Source organism: Polypterus senegalus, chromosome 10, assembly GCF_016835505.1.
Source record: "Polypterus senegalus isolate Bchr_013 chromosome 10, ASM1683550v1, whole genome shotgun sequence".
NCBI classification, from domain to species: Eukaryota; Metazoa; Chordata; class Cladistia; order Polypteriformes; family Polypteridae; genus Polypterus; species Polypterus senegalus.
Window position 1 is genome coordinate 117,128,755 of NC_053163.1, and position 24,113 is coordinate 117,152,867.

General features: G+C 39.9%; 1 protein-coding gene across 1 annotated transcript in view; it reads left to right on the forward strand.

Moving 5' to 3' along the window:
• arhgap36 (Rho GTPase activating protein 36) overlaps positions 1–24,113 on the forward strand; it is a 38,831-nt gene that overhangs the window by 9,041 nt on the left and 5,677 nt on the right. The window contains exons 2-8 of the mRNA XM_039766407.1: positions 1,157–1,413; positions 4,370–4,565; positions 19,132–19,187; positions 19,271–19,421; positions 20,245–20,393; positions 23,178–23,354; positions 23,788–23,885. Of these exons, the coding sequence (XP_039622341.1) occupies positions 1,157–1,413; positions 4,370–4,565; positions 19,132–19,187; positions 19,271–19,421; positions 20,245–20,393; positions 23,178–23,354; positions 23,788–23,885 (1,084 nt within the window). The remainder of the gene's footprint in view (positions 1–1,156; positions 1,414–4,369; positions 4,566–19,131; positions 19,188–19,270; positions 19,422–20,244; positions 20,394–23,177; positions 23,355–23,787; positions 23,886–24,113) is intronic.

A 24,113-nucleotide genomic window follows, 5' to 3' on the forward strand; every position in this document is an offset into this window, starting at 1 on the left:
GAGACACGATGGTGGTACACATTGGAGACTTTTGGCTCATAAGTTACACCTCACAACAAAGGCTGAGGATTTTACCCTCATCATTAACACACAGCACGTGACTCTGAACTACTCGCTCAGTCTGCCTGTTGTTTAGTCATACATGTAAATGTGCATTTGTTTGAGTGCTTAACAATAGAGTAATAGTCATTGTTTTATGCAGGAGTTAACTATTAAGCTTTTTACTAGTAAATTCATGCCACACTACAAGATTAATCAATATATTTGAGTATCACAATGAAAGACATGGCAGATCAGAATGCGCAGATCAGATATGCAGACCCTACACCTACTCTCATAAATGGTGTCATGCCTTTCCAAATTCATTTGTTTCAACTTCAGCACATTTTACATGTTGATGGAATTTTTTACTGTATGGAGGATTGGCAACTGGCTTTACTTTGCATGAAAGGCCACTTTCGGTAGTGTTTGTTCTTCAGTGATTGGTTACATTTTTACTTGGCTCCTGTCCAATCAGTGCTCGAGTTCTTCTGTCAGAAGGTCCTGCACTTTTACTAAGCAAGCAGCAAACACCTGGTCCAATACTGACACTTGAGGAGTGTCTCCTAAAAGGAGTTAGTTAAGTAGGCAGAGAGTGATCACCCCCTGGTGCCATCCTTATACATAGTTAGATAACCTTCATTCAAAGGGTCTTTGCTCTTTAAAAACTGTTAATTTGTGGGTCATTTTGGACAAAGCATTTTCATAGATCTTATTATGTACTGTATGTGTTCCTGCCAAACACTTATATCCTATTAAAGTGGACCAAAGGTCAGAGAGACTGCATATTAACAATGTATGATTTTATAAAAAGGACCTGTTTTCAAAACCAACCATGATGAACTTAGCTGTACAATTTTGTTCATTTCTATTTGAAAAATTTTTCGGTTAACAATAATACTGGTAAAGTGTTTAAAATATGACATTCAGCCATGTATTCATCATTTATTAAACCCATTCATCCCAGTTCAGTGTAACTGGGAACTTATCCCATGCACACACCACTAACTATAATTCATATGAGAGCAATTTAGTGTCACTAATAAGTTAAAGCACCCGCCTTTGTGGTATAAGAGGAAAAACTACGGAGAGTAACTCAATGCATTTTTGTGTTCAGGATATCACCCCCAGGTGTTTGGTATTCCCCTCTCTGAAGTCATTGCATTTGACCGAATCTACAAGCAAAAGCAGGATGCACTGAAAGAAAGACGTCGAAATTGTCTGAACCTGGAAGCCAGTGTTATGACATTCAGAACACAGAAGCTGAATAATTTTTTTTCTTTGAGCAGCTCGCTCAATGTATCAGGCTATGATTCCCGTGGATTCTCTTCTTTGTTGGAAAATGATGTAAATGATGTAAAGATACAGAGGAGGGTATGTCATCTATCTTAATCACTTATTTGCATATATTATTTAAATAATACATGGACAAGTCTTTTCTAAACTGGTTCCACTTGATAGTTCCAATGACCTGGGTTTAAATCCTGGTTGGGTCACAGTGTCGAGTTTTCATCTTGTTCCTGTGTCTTTTAGGGTTTTCTCCAGGTATTCCATTGTCTTCATTCGTCCCAAAGATGATAATGAGTGTATGTGATTGTAAAACCGACATTTGTGCGAGTGTACCCTGTGATAGACTGGATCAAGTGGGTTCAGAATGTTATTCCCTGCAACACAAAACAGGAAAAACAGGTAGAGAAAGTGGATAGTTACAGTAAATAGATAAGTGCAATATTGTTAAAATAATATTGGCAGTATAATCAGACTTGAAAAGACCCTCCCTCATATGTGTTCTCTCAAATCAGTCTGTAAATGTTACAAACTCTACAATCTTGATCCCTTACATCAATACGATATGTGCTGTGTGCTGCAATGTGCTGTGGTGAAATAGAGCAGATAAGAGCAGAACATGTTCTGAAGCAAAGAGGCCATTCAGCACAGCATGGCTCACTAATACTAATTTATCTAACATTCTCAAAATATGATCAAGCTGAGGTATGAAGTTCTATAAAGAGCACTAGAAGACTTGGTCCACAATTATCCACATGAGGAAACATTTGTGCAAAACTGACCCTTAATCAGCTTCTCCCGTGTCTGTTTCTTTGTCATAGACCTGATTTTAAAGCAAATCCTGGATTTCGTATCATATATTTAAACACTTCTGTCATATCTTTTTTTGAACTATATTTCATAAACTGAAAAGATTCAACATTCTTCAATTGTTCCTCATTTCTGGAAGTTCTGGAGTCTATGAACTATTTTTTGCAATTTGTTAAACCAGTGAGCTAAAACCTGAAAAAAGATCTCAGACTTCTTGGGCCAAATCATTTTCAGCGAGGTGTAAATATTGAAGAGGTGTGCAGGACAAGGGTTTCCAACGTAGCAGATAACTTTCCAAAATGACGAACAAAGACTACATTAAGTAACACATACATTTTTGGTGTTTTTACTTGAAGATGCCACCTTCAACAAGTGGCTAGAAGTGCCTGGGCTGCATTAACTTCTGTGGAAGCCTGACTGATGAAAGCCTCTCAATCTTTCAGCATTTTAAAAACCCTTCTTGTGTTTAATTTGTCCTTCCTTAGCTAGCACATGCCATTCATAAGAGTGTATAACACACAAACAGGGAGACATTGCTGGTTGTGTACTGTCCTTGAGAATTTTTGTTAACCTCCCTTTGTGCCGTTCAGGGACTTTCACACCCTCTCAGTTAACATCTAATACTTACAGTAGCTCCCATTAAAGTTAGTTGGCAAAAGTTAAACAAAATTGAGTCTATGAAGGGAAATACTAATATTTTTCATTTTGTCCTATCACTGTTCCTCGAGTACTGTAAGATATTCCTTTGACATCAGAATTATGGCTTTGAAATTTTCCTTTATAAGCATCATAAAAATCCTTTCATTTTACAGTTCAGGAACTGACACCAACCTGTTTTAAAATAATAAATACTCATAAGGGAGGGTCAGGCAAACAACATTGCAACAAAGCATAAAGTACATGTTGGTTGGAAGAGCTTTCTTCCTATAGTTCTGGGATCCTAAAGCTTGAGACGTTAGCCTTTAACCGTTCAGTATACACACCGATCAGCCACACCACTACAACCACCGGCAGGTAGGTGAAGTGAATAACATTGATTATCTTGTTACATTAACACCTGTCGAAGGGTGGGATGTATTAGGCAGCCTGTGATCCATTTGAAGAAGGAAAAATGGATGACTGAGTCAAAGCATCTCCAAAATGACAGGGTTTGTGCAGTGGTTATGCAGTGGTTAGTACCTACCAAAAGTGGTCCAAGGATGGACAGCCAGTGAACTAGTAATAGGGTCTTGGATGCCCAACGCTGACTGATATGTGTGAGGAGTGAAATCTACCCCCCACAGAACCCTACAGAAGAGTTACAGTAGAACATATTGCTGAAAAACATAATGCTGGATATGAGAGAACACACAGTGCTTGCTGCATATGGGGCTGCGTAGCCTTAGACCGGTCAAGGTGCCCACGCTGACCCCTGACCTTCGACAAAAGCACCTACAAAGGGCACGTGAGTGTCAGAATTCGACCATGGTGCAATAGACGGAGGTGATCTGGTCTGAGGAATCACATTTTCTTTTAGGACATGTGGACTTTTGGCTGCTTGTGTATTGTTTACCTGGAAAAGAGATGGCAGAGGGATGTACTATGGGAAGTAGGCAAGCAGGTGGAGGCTGTATGATACTCTTGGTAATGTTCTGCTGTTAAACCTTGTGTCCTGTCATTCATGTGGAAGTGACTTTAACACGTACCACCTACCTAAAGTTTGTTGCAGACCACGTACACCTCTTCATAGCAATAGTATTCCCTGATAATAATTACCTCTTTGAGCAGGATAATGTGCCCTTCCACACTGCAAAAATTTGCTCAGGAACGGTCTGAGGAACATAACCAAGAGTTCAAGGTGTTGACTTGGTCTTCAAATTCCTTAGATCTCAATCTGATCAAACAACTGTGGGATGTGCTGGGAAAACAAGTCTGATTCAATGGAGGCCCCACCTCGCAACTTACAGAACCTAAAGGATCTACTGCTGATGTCTTAGTGCCAAATAACACAGGATAGCTTCAGAGGTCTTGTGGAGTCCAAGCCTTGATGGTCAGGGAGACCCACACAATATTAGACCAGTGGTTTTAATATTGGGGCTGATCAGTGTATACCACAGTGCCTATTCCTGCCAATAACCCAGCATCCCCCTACCCCAATCCTGCTCACACACCAGCTGAATTGTGCCAGAATGTGTTATGTAGACCAAGGGGCTTCGGTGCCACTGTTAACTTTTCACTGTTGTGCCATTTCCAGGGAGGCGTATCAGTAGACTGTCTTTCGGAATTAGATGACAGCCACACACGTTTACTGGAGGCTCTGCAACTCTGTCATCCTTTTGAACTGGAAAGCAAGAAAGTCTCAGAAAAAAGCAAGCGTTTGAGCCTTAACCCCATTTTCAGACAGGTTCCTCGAGTAGTTGACAAATGCTGCCATCACATTGAGACTTGCGGTAAGCATTCTTTAAATCAGCTGTCTATGTCATTACTTTGTTAATCTAAGCAGTTGGTTGGGCTGTGGGGTGCCAGTATGTAACCAGTATAAGTTATTATTCTGACTCATTCATTTTTAACTTGTTGTATAAACTAAATGTCCGTCACAATGAGGATCCTCTTATTGATTTGGCCACAAAGGTGTTGTGGCCTCTAACAAGTTACTCTATAACTGCATTGGATACCCAACTATCTTTAAAAAAAACAGCTGGGTGAGATAAGTGGACAAGCAACAATGAGACAGATGAGTTAAAAAATTAAAAACACTTTAAGGTGTTCATTTTGGAGAAAAAATATGAAATCTATTTCCATCATATCTGACAGAAGCCCTCACTAGGTCAAGAGTACCTTCCATAGTTGTAGCTTTATTGGGAGTAGAAAAGAGTTCTTCTTGCTATGGAGCTTAGTCCTCACTCACATTGACAAGCAAACAAAGTTCAGGCCTGCCAGTTGGATTTTTGTGTACAATTTAGTCCAATTTCATATTCCACCAAGGCTTATTACGCATGAGACAAATTTGTATAGAAGAGGTGGGTGAGTTACATAGCACAAGATAACATAAGAAGGGATAACCCTAGTTAGTGGCTGTGCCTAATAGAGTACTAGCAGGAGATAGGAGCTGGACTAGAAACTCGCTTTGCCAGGAAGCTCCAAATTGCTTGCCTAGCTTACTCTCCATACTGTTTCCACACTCACTACTATTTTAATATCATCATTGGTTTCAGCAGGCATTGTACTGAACAGAAGCAGTGACTGAGAAGTGAATAAGTTATTGTGGTACTGGGAAGGTGGGCAACCTGTGCATCTACTCCAGTAGAGCCACAGGGCAGCTACCTATGGAGGATGGTCACGGCAGGCAGGCAGTGGGGTTTTTGTTTGTAATTGATTTACCTTTGAACTTCATGGTCTCCCAATTTATCCCACACTTGTGTGTTTAAATTATAATTTATAAAAGCATTTGGATTAAAGCTATTGTTCTTAGTCGAGATGAGTGGAGTCACCACAATGGTCCTTTCCTGTTACACCATGCATAATACTCTTAATATTTATATTGTTTTTTGCTAATTCCATATTATTTATCCAAATGGTCAACAGATACATCTATACAGTAAATTCTAGTCTTTGTGTGCCTTGTGAGGAAATGCAAATTGGTGTCTGAATAAAGAAAATCCCAGCTGGCATGTCTACATTGTGAACAAAAATAGTTTTTGATGAATTATGTTCAAAAATTAAAATAATACTGGCCTAAAATATTACAGCACATCTGCTTCACACAGCTGCTCTTGCAGGAAACATATGAAGTGACTGTAGTATCTTCAATTTTGTACATTGACCATTGCCCTTTTTTGTTATATTTTGTACAACTGAAAAGTATTTTTATGCATGTATTGACTTAGAAGTGGGCATTCAGAACTCAAACCACCGTCTTCATTCAAGTACAAATTCGAAATTCAAGAACATATTAGTGCTAAGATGTAAACATCACACTCATCCCACCAAGGCTGTGAATTTTTTATCATTGTTATTTGTATAATCATTATTGTATAACTCACTTCTTGTAAACTGTTTTTGACAGTTCTATAAATGTGTGACCCCTATTTAAATGTGCAAAAAATTTTCTAGTTTTCTGTTTGGCTTTATGCTGTTATTATATAAATTTTTGTAGATTTTTCAGTAGGTAGCTAAATGTACATATAGTCTGTGACCACTTTATGAGGCCTGCCTGGCCATTAAAGCAGTGGTCCCCAACCTTTTTGACACCAAGGACCGCTTTACTAGAAGCAAATTTTTCTAGGGACCGGTGAGAGGGCAGGCGGGGGGTTTTTGGGGTTTGGGTGGCGGGGATAGGATTAGGGGGCGGCTTCGTAGGGCAGTTTTATACACAAGTTACATTACATTGCTATTATTATTAAGTTATATTATCGTAATAGAAATTATACAGCCTACCATAATGCAGAATCAGTGAGAGCCCTGAGCTTGTTTTCCTGCAACCAGACGATCCCATCTGGGGAGGATGGATGACAGTGACACGCAAAGTGAGTTGCTTATGTTCAGTCTACTCCATAATCTCGTTTTGGTTGCTGTCACTGCAGAAGACGCTGCATCACAAAGATAGGATGTTAGAAATGGAAGCAGCTTCAATAGCTTCTTTCGCGTTACTTTAATCTTCTCCTGTCTACACGTTATGCTGACAAGAATTTTTCTCAGCATTTCCTTGCGATGATACATTTTCAGGGTGTGAATGATGCCCAAATCCAATGGCTGAAGCACTGCTGTACAATTGGGTGGGAGAAATTCAACGCGAATATTATCTAAATGCAGAAGCATGTTGTGAGCAGCACAGTTATCAATCAGGACCTGAATCATCCTTTTCTTCTTCTTCATATTGTGAGGTTTCTGAACTCTTTTGGGATACCTCCACCCAACTGGAAAGTCACGCTGAAGTGCGTCTCGAAGCATGATTGCCACGTCTGTGTAAGATTGCTTGTCCGCAGGCCCAGTTCTGCCAGTTGTGCAAAGGGTGCAGGCTCGGCACGGGGCTCGTCTTTTCCCGTCGAATGTCGGTAACTTGCTTCAAAGAAAAACAAGCAAGTCATAACACGTGAATTGTGGCAGCTCAAGTACGCAGCACATCAATCAAAAGTTTTTGTAGTGTTAATCTAAATTTTGCTGATAAATTAATTAAACTTGTCACTGATTCGTTAAATGCGTAAGTCAAGTTTTCTTCTACTTACGAGGACATTTTCTTTAATTTTTGTGAATTGTGAATTTTTTTAATTTTAAATACACTGCTTTAGAAAACAAGTGAAGGTATTATAGGGTGAGGGGGAGGCTGAAATTAAATGGCACGATGGCGGCTTCGCATCTAGTACTGGTCCTGCTTGTCCGTTGCCGGGACAGGGAAACAGGAGGCTCACAGCGTGTTGTCCCATTGACGGAGGTCCCAAGAGAGTTTAAAAACCTCACATTTTCTTGAATGAGCGCCACATTTATAGGAATGCTTCTTGAACAAGCATCATTGCACCACATAAAAATGGCTTTTTCGACGTCTTCAAATGCAGCAGTTTGCATCCGTTTGCAGCTTGAGATTTTTCTTCTTTTCAAAGAAAGAAGTTTTTTTTACAATGTTTCTGTTTGGGGATCGTTGTGCACAACTGAGCTGTGACCACAGAACTAACTGCTCTGTGGATGATTCATTCAAGCATTTCAAGGTCACTTCATTGTAATGAAAGTATCTGCTGAATGTACTTCATAGTAACGAGATTTCTATGGACTCGTGTCATATGGGAAAATTGTTGGGAACATAATAATACTTTGTGGTCTCTCTCCTCTCTCTGCGCCGCTGCAAAGCCCCACCTGCCTAGCGTTCTGAAAAGTGTCCTCAGTGCCAGGGGCAGCCTTTTTGCTGTAGCCCTTCACTGAGTGAGTCTCCGTTGCCGGCAGTTCTCTTGCGGCCCGGCTGTCAGAGGGTAGCGGGCCGCAGACTGGGGTTTGGGGACCCCTGCATTAAAGGACTACTCAACCACAAAATGATGTTGATTTTATGTTTTACTTATTCAATGTAGTTTGCAGTGATGGACATGAGAAATATTTTATCTCATGTCTTCGTGCAGAACAGAGGTAACATACTGAAAAAATGGGCGTGTATGGTGACTAACACTGAACCACATCAATAATTATAAAAACATTAATGAAAAAAATGTCACGATACATCCACATGTCAACCCATCCAGTCACATGCTCAAAACAGGCAAAACACATGCATTTTTAACAAAAATACTGTTAAATAAATGCTTCTGGAAAATCTGAGAAGTGCACAAATTTTTGAAATGAAGACAGGACACTTGTACAATAAATGAGGCAAGGAGTAGTTCAACCGAACACCAGAATGTCCAATGCATGTTACTTGGGTCACTGCTGCTTCCAGCATCTCGGAAATAGCTGCCTTCTGCAGATTTTCACACACTGCAATCATGACGGCTTTGAGAATGAAATAGTACACAACCAACATTCAATGAGGGCCATAACAGCCTTTTAATGAGAGAGGTCAAAGGTGAATGGCTAGACTTGTTCAAGATAAAAGAAAGGCCACAATTATTCAAACAACAGCTCAATCTTGATGCATTGCATGTTAAAGAAGATGGGCTACAACAACAGAAGATGACCCCACCATTTCACTCCATTCAGCTAAGAACAGGAAGCTGAGGCTACAGTGGGCACATAATTTGATAATTCAAGACATGATAAATGCTGCCTGCTCTGAGAATCTTCATTTCTGTGATTTTTACAATTACAATTTGTTATAAAATAAATGAATCCATGGACCCACTCTGTCTTGTGTCAACACTACAGCCTGGAGTTGGTAATTTAATGTCATGGCGAATCTTTACTGGTACCCGTAAGGCATCTTGATATCAACTTTAAGTTTAAATTGTATGCCACAGTGTACCCTAAGCATTGTTGCCAGCTATGGACATCCCTTATTGACACAGTCAACCCTTTTATAAAGGAATATTTTGAGTACATTCTTAAAAATAAAGGTGCCAGAGTGGTTCTTCACAGCAATGCCATAGGGAAACCATTACTGGTTCCCAAAAGACCCATCCACATTAAGGGTCCAGAAAGAACCATTTATGTATTTAGATCTTTTACGGGCTTTATACAGTAAATTACCAGGAACAGATGGTAACAATTTTGTGAAATACCAATGGGTTCTGATTTTAAAAGGACTCTCACTGCATACAACAACACAGGCTAAGTCCTGGTGTTCTTAATCTGTTAGTATCCTGCTAAGTAGCATACCATACAGCGAAGATTTCAGTTTTTTCTACATATAACACAGCTTGCCTAAGCAGAAAGAACCAACTTCATATGCAGACAACCCTTTCCAGAAGGAAACAGTGCTTTGTCAAGCAAGAGTTCTACAAAGAACCACGCGACTCAGTAAAGAAACACAAAATGCCCTTAAAGAAGCAGACTTTTTAAGAGTGCAGGACATCATGCCACAGCAGAAAGTATTTATCATCTTAAGCTATTTCCATGACTTCAGTTTACTCCACCATCCTGCACAGCCCCATCTCAGTCTCAACCTTTATTCCATAGTCTTCATAAAGTTGCTTGCTATTGAAATTACATTTATTAACAAAATCTTATTTGTTCCTATTGTTATTACACTGTTTGTATTTTTTAAAGTGTAATACAAAATTAAGAAGCAATTTAAAAAAAGATCTATACATTTTTATTAAATAATGATTATTTCACTAATCCCTGAATTTCTTAATTGTAACATAAAAAGTAATTACCAAAATACGGAATTTGTAATAATTCTGAAAACAACAAAAGCTGCTCACTACTCAAATTGACTTAAGTATTACTTATTAATTTATGCATAAAATAATTACATTCATCCATCCCGCTATATCCTAACTACAGGGTCACGGGGGTCTGCTGGAGCCAATCCCAGCCAACACAGTGCGCAAGGCAGGAAACAAACCCCGGGCAGGGTGCCAGCCCACCGCAGGGCACACACACCCACACACTAGGGACAATTTAGGATCGCCAATGCACCTAAGCTGCATGTCTTGGGACTGTGGGAGGAAACCGAAGCACCCAGAGAAAAACCCACGCGGAGAGGACACGGGGAGACCATGCAAACTCCACGCAGGGAGGACACGGGAAGCGAACAAGGGTCTCCTAACTGTGAGGTAGCAGCGATACCAAACGCGTCGCCCAAATAATTACATATTTATGAAAATATAAATTAAAAAGTTATTTTTAAAATGCAGAATTCATCGCTGTAAACATGTTTTTCATAACTTAATTATAATTAGTATGTTCAAAATGCTCTGGATTTAACACTGGAGCGTTAGACATATTTAAGAGAGGAAGTGCAAAGTCATTTTCTCTTCACATACAACAATCAATATTAATAATAATTCTTTACATTTATATAGTGCTCTTCTCACTACTCAAGTCAGCTGAAAACAAAAGAATTGTGTAGTGCTGTTTCGTGCGGCAGTCAGGTGAGCCACGCCAGTCATGACAACTGTGCAGCTTTAAAAAGCGAGTGGAGTGGCCACAGCGGCAGGTGTCTCCTGCATGAGGCTGTCAGATCTTTGCTGTGATGCTACAACATCACATTTCTTTATTGTAGTGTGGTGTGTCACCTTCATTTTATTTTTCCTTACTGGGCCATTGTTAGTAGCACATTCCCATTCTAACAGCAAATTAGTGCTGTGATTAATGTGCAAGGACACTGGAGACACAGTTCAAGGGTAGGTGTAAATGTAATCTGGCCAAATTATATTCAAATGCCATCTGAAATGAATGTGAAAGCGGTCTTTGAGAAAAAACTGCGCACCTTATATAACATATTGTAATTGGTTTGGGAAGAAGGCACATCAGAACAAGGAAGTGGTTGCACCAACTGAATTTGGGAACTTTTTACGTCTAACTATAAACCTCTCCTTATTCTGGCCACAACTGATGTCCTACTGAACTACCTTGCAGAACTTTCTATCCAATTCGTAGTTCATTCCTTACTTATGGTCTGGCAACTGAGTTGGCAAACTCAGCTCTGTCTGTCTAAAACACAGCAGATGTGTCGAAAGCCACCAGACATCATTGGTGAGAGTATGTCCTATTGCCTATAGATTCCTATATGCGCCAGACTGATACATAAGTACAGTCAGGTCCATGAGTATTTGGGCAGTGACACAATTATCATAATTTTGCCTCTGTACGCCACCTCAATTGATTTGAAATGAAGCAATCAAAATGTGATTGAGGTGTAAACGTTCAGCTTTAATTTAAGGGGTTTACCAAAAATATTGTATAAGACACTTAGGAACAACAGACACATTTTTATACAAGATCCCCCTATTTTCACGGGCTCAGAAGTATTTGGACAAACTAACATAATCATAACTGAAATGATCATTTTCAATATTTGGTTGTAACTCCTTTACAGTCACTGACTACCTGAAGTCTGAACCCACGACCATTTCCAAGTGCTGGGTCTCCACTCTACTGATGCTTTGCCAGGCCTTTACTGCAGGTGTCTTCAAGTGCTGCTTGTTTGTTGGACGTTCTGCCTTCAGTTTTGTCTTCAGCTAGTGAAGTACATGTCCAATTGAATTGAGGTCAATTGATTGATTTGGCCATTGAAGAATCTTCCACTACTTTGCCTTGAAAAGCACTTGGTTTGCTTTTGCAGTATGTTTTGGCCCATTGTCCATCTGTACTGTGAAGTGTTGTCCTATCAGTTTTGCAGCATTTGGTTGAATCTGAGTAGATAGTTTAGCCCTGTACACTTCAGATTTGATCCTGCTTCTTCTGCCAGCAGTCATGTCAAAAATAAACTTCCATTGGCAGTCAGCCATGTCCATGCCATAATTCTGCCTCCACCATGTTTGACAGATGACGTGGTATTCCTTGGATCATGAGTGGTTTCTTCTCTACTCCATACTCTTCTCTTTCCATCAGTCTGGTGTGTATTGACCTTAGTTTCCTTTCTCTAAACAAAATTGTTCCAGAACTGGTCAGGCTTTTAAGAAATCTTTTTATAGCAAAGAGTCATCTACCCTTCCTATGCTTGAGATTTACTAGTGGTTTGCAATTTGTGATAAACCCTCTATATTTACTTTCATGAAGTCTTCTCTTGATTGTAAACTTTGACAGTGATGGGCTGACCTCTCATTCTTGTGTTCTTGGTTTGGACAAATGTTATTGAGCTCACCAATGTGTTCCTTCTTTTAATAACGTACCACATGGTTGATTTGACAACTCCTGGGGCCTTATGCATAACGTTGTGCGTAGAATTCACACTATAACATGGTGTAAGGAAAAAATCGGAAATGTTCGTACACACAAAACAATCCAGTTATTTTATTTATTAAATCTGTGTGAACGGCAACTTCCACATTATTCTGCTACATAAATCCCTGTCAGCGGGAAAAGTAACGCACATGCATGCTCCTGCTGACCCAACCCCCCGGTCTCCTCCAGGAATTACGCCTCTTTGAATATGCAAATCAATATAAATAGCCCTTAAGCTCAGTGTTCTATGAAAAGGCAATGGCAAAAGCACGAGGGAAAATAGAAGAATTTCAGCGAATACCAAGCGGAGACAAGGAAAAAAATACTATTTGTTGGTTTAAACAGTGATCAACAAAAGGAAATTGATCGAGTGATATAGAGTGTCAGATATCAAAGTCGCCGTGAAAAGGCGAGTCTTAGCCCACCGTCTGAGTGTCATATGAAAGCTTATTAGGGTACAGAGAAAAAAAAAATAGGCACACAGTGGGAAAAAAGCATGAAATGTCAACTTTAATGACAAAATAAACTATGTGATTAAAGTGGAAATTTCAAGATTAAAGTAGAACATCATAAACCTCATCTTAAAATCATTTAATTTACTAGTTTCTCAAATTGTATTGTAACTAAAGTAGCACGTTAAATGCTTTGTATTGTATATGTATCTATGTGCCCTATGTGTGTGAATCACTACGTGCTTCGGTGCTTTCTCTTTCTCCGACAGGACACAGAATCCATTACATTCGTAATATTACAGCTCTCTGAATAATTAAAATACTGAGATGTATACTTGATATCATTTTCATGATGATAGGAGTTAAAGCATGTTATTAAACATGGGAACATGGTGGCACAGTGATTGTGCACGACCTTCGATGAAATAATTTATTGCAGCAGTACTGTCTCTTTCAAACGTACTAACCCCTAATTCCTGTCCTTCCTTTTCTTTCTCTAAATACTTAATCGCCACACAATCAGCTCTGTATTAGACGTTAAGCCATCTGTAAGTTTAGAACGCAGATTCTTCAGAACTTTTAAGGAACATTAAAATATCTTTGTAGTACATGTTTAGAAGAATACAGTGCGAGGCAGGAACAATCCGTGACTGGAGCGCCAGCTCCTCGCTAGCGCTGTGGCACCGTGTCCTCACATGTTTAATTATTAACAATATAGATTATTTAAATGAAGTTAAAGTTTTATCTGTATAATATAACTAGCAAAATACCTGTGCTTCGCAGCAGAGAAGTAGTGTGTTAAAGAAGTAATGAAAAAGAAAAGGAAACATTTTGAAAATAACGTAACATGATTGTCACTGTTATGAGTGTTGCTGTCACACATATATATATATATATATAATATATACATATATATATATTGCATCACTTTTTCCACATTTTGTTATGTTACAGCCTTATTCCAAAATGGATTAAATTCATTTTTTTCCTCAGAATTCTACACACAACACCCCATAATGACAACGTGAAAAAAGTTTACTTAAGATTTTTGCAAATTTATTAAAAATAAAAAAACTGAGAAATCACATGTACATAAGTATTCACAGCCTTTGCTCAATACTTTGTTGATGCACCCTTGGCAGCAATTACAGCCTCAAGTCTTTTTGAATATGATGCCACAAGCTTGGCACACCTATCCTTGGCCAGTTTCACCCATTCCTCTTTGCAGCACCTCTCAAGCTCCATCAGGCTGGATGGGAAGCGTCGGTGCACAGCCATTTTAAGATCTCTCCAGAGATGTTCAATTGGATTCAAGTCTGGGCTCTGGCTGGGCCACTCAAGGACATTCACAGAGTTGTCCTGAAGCCACTCCTTTGATATCTTGGCTGTGTGCTTAGGGTCGTTGTCCTGCTGAAAGATGAACCGTCGCCCCAGTCTGAGGTCAAGAGCTCTGGAGCAGGTTTTCATCCAGAATGTCTCTGTACATTGCTGCAGTCATCTTTCTCTTTATCCTGACTAGTCTCCCAGTTCCTGCTGCTGAAAAACATCCCCACAGCATGATGCTGCCACCACCATGCTTCACTGTAGGGATGGTATTGACCTGGTGATGAGCGGTGCCTGGTTTCCTCCAAACGTGACGCATGGCATTCACGCCAAAGAGTTCAATCTTTGTCTCATCAGACCAGAGAATTCTGTTTCTCATGGTCTGAGAGTCCTTCAGGTGCCTTTTGGCAAACTCCAGGCGGGCTGCCATGTGCCTTTTACTAAGGAGTGGCTTCCGTCTGGCCACTCTACCATACAGGCCTGATTGGTGGATTGCTGCAGAGATGGTTGTCCTTCTGGAAGGTTCTCCTCTCTCCACAGAGGACCTCTGGAGCTCTGACAGAGTGACCATCGGGTTCTTGGTCACCTCCCTGACTAAGGCCCTTCTCCCCCGATCGCTCAGTTTAGATGGCCGGCCAGCTCTAGGAAGAGTCCTGCTGGTTTAGAACTTCTTCCACTTACGGATGATGGAGGCCACTGTGCTCATTGGGGACCTTCAAAGCAGCAGAAATTTTTCTGTATACTTCCCCAGATTTGTGCCTCGAGACAATCCTGTCTTGGAGGTCTAGGGACAATTCCTTTGACTTCATGCTTGGTTTGTGCTCTGACATGAACTGTCAACTGTAGGACCTTATATAGACAGGTGTGTGCCTTTGCAAATCATGTCCAGTCAACTGAATTTACCACAGGTGGACTCCAATTAAACATCTCAAGGATGATCAGGGGAAACAGGATACACCTGAGCTCAATTTTGAGCTTCATGGCAAAAGCTATGAATACTTATGTACAGTCATGTGAAAACATTAGGACACCCTTTGAAAGCATGTGGTTTTTTGTAACATTTTTAATAAATGGTTATTTCATCTCCGTTTCAACAATACAGAGAGATTAAAGTAATCCAACTAAACAAAGAAAACTGAAGAAAAGTCTTTTCAAGATCTTCTGTAAATGTCATTCTACAAAAATGCCTATTCTAACTGAGGAAAAAGATAGGACACCCTTGCCCCTAATAGCGAGTGTTACCTCCTTTGGCTGAAATAACTGCAGTGAGACGGTTCTTGTAGCCATCTACCAGTCTTCGACATCGGTCTGAGGAAATTTTACCCCACTCCTCAATGCAGAACTTTTTCAGCTGTGAGATGTTTGAGGGGTTTCTTGCACGTACAGCCCTTTTCAAGTCACCCCACAGCATCTCAATGGGATTCAAATCTGGACTTTGACTTGGCCATTCCAGGACTCTCCATTTCTTCTTTTTCAGCCAATCTTTGGTTGATTTACTAGTATGTTTTGGGTCATTGTCATGTTGCATGGTCCAGTTCCGCTTCAGCTTTAATTTTCTAACTGATGGTCTCACATGTTCTTCAAGCACCTTCTGATACACAGTAGAATTCATCGTGGATTCTATGATGGTGAGCTGACCAGGTCCTGCTGCAGCAAAGCAGCCCCAAACCATGACACTTCCACCTCCATGCTTCACAGTTGGTATGAGGTTCTTTTCTTGGAATGCTGTGTTTGGTTTACGCCAAACATGTCCTCTGCTGTTGTGTCCAAATAATTCAATTTTGGACTCATCTGTCCAAAGAACATTATTCCAGAAGTCCTGGTCTTTGTCAACTTTATCTCTGGCAAATGTCAGTCTGGCCTCGATGTTTCTCTTGGAAAGCAAAGGTTTCCTCCTTGCACACCTCCCATGCAAGTTAAACTTGTACAGTCTCTTTCTGATTGTAGAGGCATGTACTTCTACATCAACAGTAGCCAGAGCCTGCTGTAGTTCTCGAGATGACACTTTAGGGTTTTGGAGACCTCTTTTAGCATCTTGCGGTCTGCTCTTGGGGTGAACTTGCTGGGGCGACCAGTCCTGGGCATGTTGGCAGTTGTTTTGAAAGCCCTCCACTTGTAGACTATCTTCCGGACAGTGGAATGGCTGATTTCAAAATCTTTTGAGATCTTTTTAAATCCCTTCCCAGACTCATAGGCTGCTACAATCTTTTTTCTGAAGTCCTCTGACAGCTCTTTTGTTCTCACCATGGTGCTCACTCTCACTTCAACAGTCAGGAGCACACCAAACTAAATGTCTGAGGTTTAAATAGGGCAAGCCTCATTCAACATGCAGAGTAACGATCTACTAATTATGTGCACCTGGTGTGATATACCTGTGTGAGATCTGAGCCAATTTAAGAGGGAATACATGTGAGGGTGTCCTATCTTTTTCCTCAGTTAGAATAGGCATTTTTGTAGAATGACATTTACAGAAGATCTTGAAAAGACTTTTCTTCAGTTTTCTTTGTTTAGTTGGATTACTTTAATCTCTCTGTATTGTTGAAACGGAGATGAAATAACCATTTATTAAAAATGTTACAAAAAACCACATGCTTTCAAAGGGTGTCCTAATGTTTTCACATGACTGTACATGTGATTTCTCAGTTTTTTTATTTTTAATAAATTTGCAAAAATCTCAAGTAAACATTTTTCACGTTGTCATTATGGGGTGTTGTGTGTAGAATTCTGAGGAATAAAATTAATTTAATCCATTTTGGAATAAGGCTGTAACATAACAAAATGTGGAAAAAGTGATACGCTGTGAATACTTTCCGGATGCACTGTATATACATATACACACAGATACACATATATAAACATATATATATATACATATACACATATACATACACACACACACACACACATCCAGATATATATACATTTATATATATATATATACATACACATAAACATATATATACATATACATATATATACAAATACATATATACTGTATACATATACATATATATACACACATACATATCTACATATATTAATTACGCATAGAATTTCAAAATGAAACCTGCCCAGCTTCTACCTACACGGGAAGTTGGAGAATTAGTGATGAGTGAGTCAGTGTGGGCTTTGCCTTTTATTAGTACAGATAAACATATTTTGCTGCATTTCATCTTAAAAATGATATTGTCATCATATGTAAATAAGCGCTTTATAAAGTGGCTCAGGTTGTGCAATATTACAACTGTATCACAAGTTTACAGTGAGGTGTTTGTACTTATAAGTACAAAGCATTCTACAAAGAGCACTTGATAAACTGAATGAGTGCGTTTATAGTTCTTGGGATGAAACTGTTTCTGAATGGCAAGGAAAGACTCTGAAGTGTTTGCCGTATAAGAGTCGTTCAATAGGCAGCATGGCTGAGGCAGCATATGTTTGATGCTGTATACCGATAATTCTCTTTCCAGTCAGCTGCTGTACAGCTGTGATTCACACTCAGATACAGTGACATAAATACTCCGAGTGGTGCAGTGAGAGTAATATGGAAAAAGATGATCCGCTGTGGCAACCTCTAATGTGAGCAGCTGAAAGAAGAAAAAGAAGGTGCAGTGAGAGTAACAACGCTAAAGCAGCTATAGTATTTGGAATAGTTTGGCCAATCTATGGACCATTATATTGTTGCAGGTTAATTACAATTTGATGCCTTAAACTAATAAACAATATGTGGGTAATTTCAGTGTAATTATAAAACCGCATCAGGGATGTGGATCTAAAAAAGATAGGATAACCACACAGGAACAGTAGCACTGCTTTGACACTGGGTGTCGCCAGTCTGCAAAACCAAGTGCAGAACTTGCGTATGCCAGGGTATGAGCTACCGTTGAAATGTGCGTGGCTTTACGGCAAGTTTATGTTTTATACATCGCGATTTGAACGTGGAACCAGGCTTAAGCAACATTTTTGTGCGTACGCACTGTTTATACTTGAGGCCCCTGAAGAGCTACTGTGGCTGCAGGTTTTCATTCTAATTCTTTTCTTAATTAGTGACTAGATTTTGCTGCTAATTAACTGTTTGCCTTAATTTTAATTGATGTACAACTTAAGACTCAGGCCCTTAATTATTTATTTTTTCCTTCATTAGCAACCAAAACAATAATGAGATACAAAATGAACCAACGCATGAACAACAACCTTCGTCCATCACACAATAACTGAAAATAAAGAAAGGTAAAGGCCTCAGCAATGTTGATCTGCTCTGGTCTACAAAACATTTTGACAAAAAGAAAATCAACAGTTTTAGAAATGTCTACCATGGGAGAATAAGTGCCATGAAATTAAATAACGGGTTTAATTAGCAGTGAAAATTGGCTTCAAGTGAAGAAACTGAATGAAGTGAAGTTGGTTGGAGTTTGAGGCCCCAACCTTAGTTGGTCATCTGTTGCCTCATATCACATCAAATTTATGTTTAGGTGCTGTTTAAGGAAAAAAGAATCAATTCTGCAGTCAGAGTCTCAAGAAAAGTCAATTAAAATAAAGGGAAATAGTTAGTTAGCGGCAAAATCTGGTCACTAATTAATAAAAAAGTTAGAATGAAATCTTGCAGCCACAGTAGCTCTCCAGGACTGGAGTTGGAGACGCCTGCTCTAAAGAAATCTCTCCTCAATCTAACGTCTGTATTTGATTAAATGCATAAAACTTCACTCCACAGTTAAGAAATACTTAATATTTAATATTTAAAGATGATAGCCACACATTTTCTTTCTTAGCCCATCTGTCTAATTGTGAAGCGTCCAAAAGAGCAGATTCGTCTTTTTTTTTTTAATGGTTTAGCACACATTTAGGCTAACAACAAACTGTTGTTCTTCCTTGATCTTAAATCTTCAACTTATTGCTATGAAAGATCCAGGAATGACAGGCTGACTGAATTTTGCAGGTCTACAGACTGTTGGGATTTTCAGATTGGGAAGCTCAAAGAAGAGAGTTCGTCAGGTATGGGATTTAAGCTTTTGGATTGCAGGCAGCATCTGATGCAGCCTTTTGTGCACACTTGTGAAATATTTTTGCTGTTACAGCTGAGAGATGATTTTGATCAGGGCAAGGATGTGATTCTAGATGAAGAGCAAAGCATCCATGATGTGGCCGCTTTACTCAAAGAGTTTCTCAGGGACATGCCAGACCCATTACTGCCCAGTGAGTTGTACTCTGCCTTCCTCAGCACTTCAGGTAAGATATCCTGTAACATGGCAACTAACTGATCTATTGTCAGTTTTAGGTTTGCTGAAACACAAGAAAACTTTGCAAGCAAAGCTTTTCAGTGCACACCGGCATTTGTTCACTGAGATTACATTAAACGTGTTGAGGATCAAACCGGTTTATGCCAGCAGCTTTTGGATTTGGTGCAAGGACTTGTTCTAATTTTTTAATGCTAAATTTGGGTGAACAGAGATGAGCTGCAGTGGATTCAGAATGTATTCACACCCCTTCACTTTCTATTTCAGTTTTTAGTTTATTAAATGTGAAAACCTTGCTGAAAACATGTCATTATGGGTTATTCAGTGTAGATTGATATGCAAAAATGGCAACTTTATCACTTTAAAATGAAATCTACAATACAAAAAATGTGCAGAAAGTGAAGGGGTCTGAATACTTTTTGAATCCACCATACTGTACATTGGGTTGAATGGTCTGTTTTTATTGTAATTATTCTAATGTTTAATACAACAATTAAATAAGAAGTAATAATGCATTGTATGGGCTTACAAGGGAAAGAAAAAGTGATTGGAAGGCACAAGACAATACAACAGTTGACTGGTCACTGGAACAAAATGGTAGATACCTGCACTTGAGGAGCACATTGAGATCATTTGTAGAGAGTTTAGAAAGACAGGAATGATAAACACGGCGTTTTTGATATCTGTGAGGCATTAGTGCCTACTGTTTGGGGTTTTTGATTGCTTGTGATGTGGGGAGCTTTCTCATACCTGATCAGAGAAGCCATGAGATCTTCCTATTAAAACACTTCTCTCTCTTTCTCTCAATATCCTAGAAATACACAAAGCAGAGCAGATCTCATTCTTGCAACTCCTTATATTCCTTCTGCCTCCATGTAACTGCGATACTCTCTATCGGATACTTCAGTTTCTCAACAAAGTGGCAAGCCATTCTGAAGACATCTGTGGCCCAGACAATCAGGAAGTAAGCAAACTTTATTTGTGCCATGGAAGGAAAAGAACAACAGTACTGTCTGAATTATTCCAATGCAGTACACAAGAACTAACTACATTAAATTATACTACTTTTTTGAAAGTTTAAGCATAGCATGGTTTACAAAACAATCAGAGATGCAGAGGTCAGCACTGCAGTCTCATGTTTGCCGGAATCTGGGTTTGATTTCCAGGTCTGTTTCTCGGTTTCTTATAGTCTCCTACAACAGCTTAAAGATGTTAATGTTAGCTTCATTCACTGTGTGTGTGTGTGTGACATTATGTCTTGGATTGGTATGTCATGCCACCCACACTTAGTTCTGAACTTGCTAGCAAAGCTTCTGTTTCCCTTATAATGTAAAACATGGATTTAATCAATAGATAACCCAATTTAAAATAAAGCTGGCTCAGTAGTTAGTGCTGCTGCCTCATGGATCCAGTGTTCTGATTGTTTATATGGAGTATGCCCATTCTGTCCGTGTCTCAGTAGACTTCTGTCAAGTACTATGGTTTTCCTTTTTGATTCCCAGTGATGCGTAGCTCAGCTTACTTGGTGATTGGTGAATTACTTAATAACTTTGAGTTGTTCAGGGTCAGGTTTGTGTCTTGAAACTGATGTTTCAGCTCCCTATAATCATGCACTAGATTAAGAAGGTTTGAGAATCTCCAAAATTTGTCTTGGACCTGTTTGGAGTGCTCCTTGGTCTTCATGTTGCTTGCTTAGTTGTGTTGCAGGGACAGTGACCAGTCACAACAGGTCTGTTTATACAGGCATCATGTGACAGCTCATGTGATACTTGATTGCACACAGGTGGACTCTAATCAACTAACCATGTGGCTTCTGAAGTTAACTGGATGGACCAGATCTTATTTAGGGCTTTCATAGCAAAGGGGATGAGTACAGTATATACAAGGTATTTTATTATCATTCCACTTCAGCAATTTAGGCTATATTGTTAACTCTGTTAAATAAAATCCCAATGAAAACGGTGGCGCAGTGGGTAGTGCTGCTGCCTCGCAATTAGGAGACCCGGGTTAACTTCCCGGGTCCTTCTTGCGTGGAGTTTGCATGTTCTCCCCGTGTCTGCGTCAGTTTCCTCCGGGTACTCCAGTTTCCTCCCACAGTCCAAAGACATGCCGGTTAGGTGCATTGGTGATTCTAAATTGTCCCTAGTTTGTGCTTGTGTGTGTGCTCTGCGGTGGGCTGGCGCCCTGTGTTGGCTGGGATTGGCTCCAGCAAACCCCGTGACCCAGTAGTTAGGATATAGCGGGTTGGATAATGGATGGATGTAATGTGACCAAACAGGACAAACACCGAGGAGGTTGAACACTTCACAAGGCACTGTACATGCTGCATTGAAAAGTGACTGAACAAAAACGAGAATGTTGCATTATCAAACGTAGGGAAGCCCCCATCACACTACACGACTGTTGTACTGATTTTCAGTCATAGCCTTCATATTTGTAGTCTTAGTGAGTAGGTGGCAGTTTCGGGGCTCTATGTGACCCTCCGTCTTGTAGTTTGACATCCCCAGCTGACTCAGTCCTGCTGGTCTGCGACTCGCCCTTTTCTCAGGTTGTAGAAGTGGAGCCCATGTGTGTGTGAGAGCTGTGTGCTTTGAAACTTTGAGAAGTCACAAGGCAGTAATATGATCTATCGTCCCCTGTGATTCCTAATCACGGAATTTGACGTCCTCAAGGCAGAGAGATCCATTTGAGATGCTCTCTGACTAGACGTTGTGTAGCGTGTTGCCGGCTTTATTCAAATAAGGCAAGTGGAATCAGCGCATTCGATTTTAAGTTGAGCAAAAGAAACACTTAAGGTGTTAAGCCCTGAAAGTAGGGAAGCTTAGCAGCAACAGATAATGATTTTGTATTCCCCCAGTTTCAAATTGTCCTTTTTGTGACTAAAGGCTGCCATATCTACTGCTACTCTCACACCTCTGTCTCCATGTTTCACATCTTGCCAATTTATTCCTATTTGTAGTTTCAAATTCAAAGAAAGAACTGCAAAGAAGATGAAACATGCTCAGGCACAGTGGAATAAACATATAATAATTTATTTACCATATAAGGACCAATCGGGGCAGCATGGTGGCGCTGTGGGTAGCACTGCTGCCTTGCAGTTAGGAGACCTGGGTTTGCTTCCCAGGTCCTCCCTGTGTGGAGTTTGCATGTTCTCTCCGTGTCTGCGTGGGTTTCCTCCGGCTCCTCCGGTTTCCTCCCACAGTCCAAAGACATGCAGGTTAGGTGCATTGGCGATTCTAAAAAAAATGTCCCTAGTGTGTGTGTATGTGTGCGCCCTGCGGTGGACTGGTGCCCTGCCCGGGGTTTGTTTCCTGACTTGCACCCTGTGTTGGCTGGGATTGGCTCCAGCAGACCCCCGTGACCCTGTAGTTAGGATATAGCGGGTTGGATAATGGATGGACGGATGGACCAATCATGTCTTCGCCAAGGTCTGAACTCTAAAAAGCAATAGTAACTAGGCCTACGTTAGCCAGCAGCCCAACAGCACACCACCATTTTGCTGTCTCTCCAGTTACTTAGAGCATATTTTTTTAGAATTTCATTTTTACAGGTATATATCTTTTATCATTATTTGAATGTAGTTGATATTTTGTTATGTCATAACTGTTATGTTAATAGCATAACAAACATGTATGTAATGGTTGTCTTTTGGTGGTAGATATGACAAAAAGGGGGGATGAGAATAAAATCCTGAACCCCTCGTTATGAAGTAAATTTGGCTGCTTATAGTATGCTTTTTTTTTCATAGATTTGTGGAAACAAGATGACAGCAGCTAATCTGGCAACCGTGTTTGGCCCAAATCTCCTCCAGAGGGAGAAAACAGCAGGAAAGGATCTCACACCATATGCTACTGAAGTGGAGGACAGTGCAAAAATCATTTTGGTTGTCCAAATACTCATAGAAAACTATGACTTGTTGTTTACGGTAAGCAACAGAAGATGTCAAAATGGCTGAATAGCCTTTGAACGGCGCTCCTAAAGGCAACACAAATACCACACAGTGGCCCATTCTTTACTGGGCCAGTGTATTAAGCACTATATTTGTGTAACTGTTGACTGAGCTCTTCCTTAAAACCCATCTGGGCTACAATTTCAAAGCCTAGAGGTAGATGACAACAAGCCAGTTTCATTCCTCCTGCAAGACTATGACAGCAAGGCTTGATGTGACTTTCCTGCCTTGTGGTGGTTTTATCATAACATTCATTTTATCATAATTCATTTTATTTTTTCCTTCATTTTTTATTTAATGATATGCTAAGATACTTTATAGTCACAGTGTCACACATCTAAAGTTTCCTTTCATGGTTTCAGTTCCCTCTATATTTATATGTGGCTTTTTATTGTAATTACAATTCTAGGTATCTCCTGAATTGCAACAAGAAGTACTGGAGAGCTTAATACAAACAGATCCCGACGTCATTCAGTATTTGATACGCAGGAAGGACAAGAGCCACTTGTAAGTATTGCTGAGTGAAGTGTGTAGAGTAGATGGTGTGGACCTCTAGTGGCTAGGGAGGTGAAGTGCCTCTTTGTCACCCACTTGGCTTGCTGTGAATAATCTGAACAGGTTGCCTCACTTGCTGACACTGGAGACATGTTAAAACAACTCAAGTACTCTGTATTTGAGAATGTAAGGTCATTTTTGTAAATATTTAAATTGTGTTGTGCAAATATCAAAATGTAT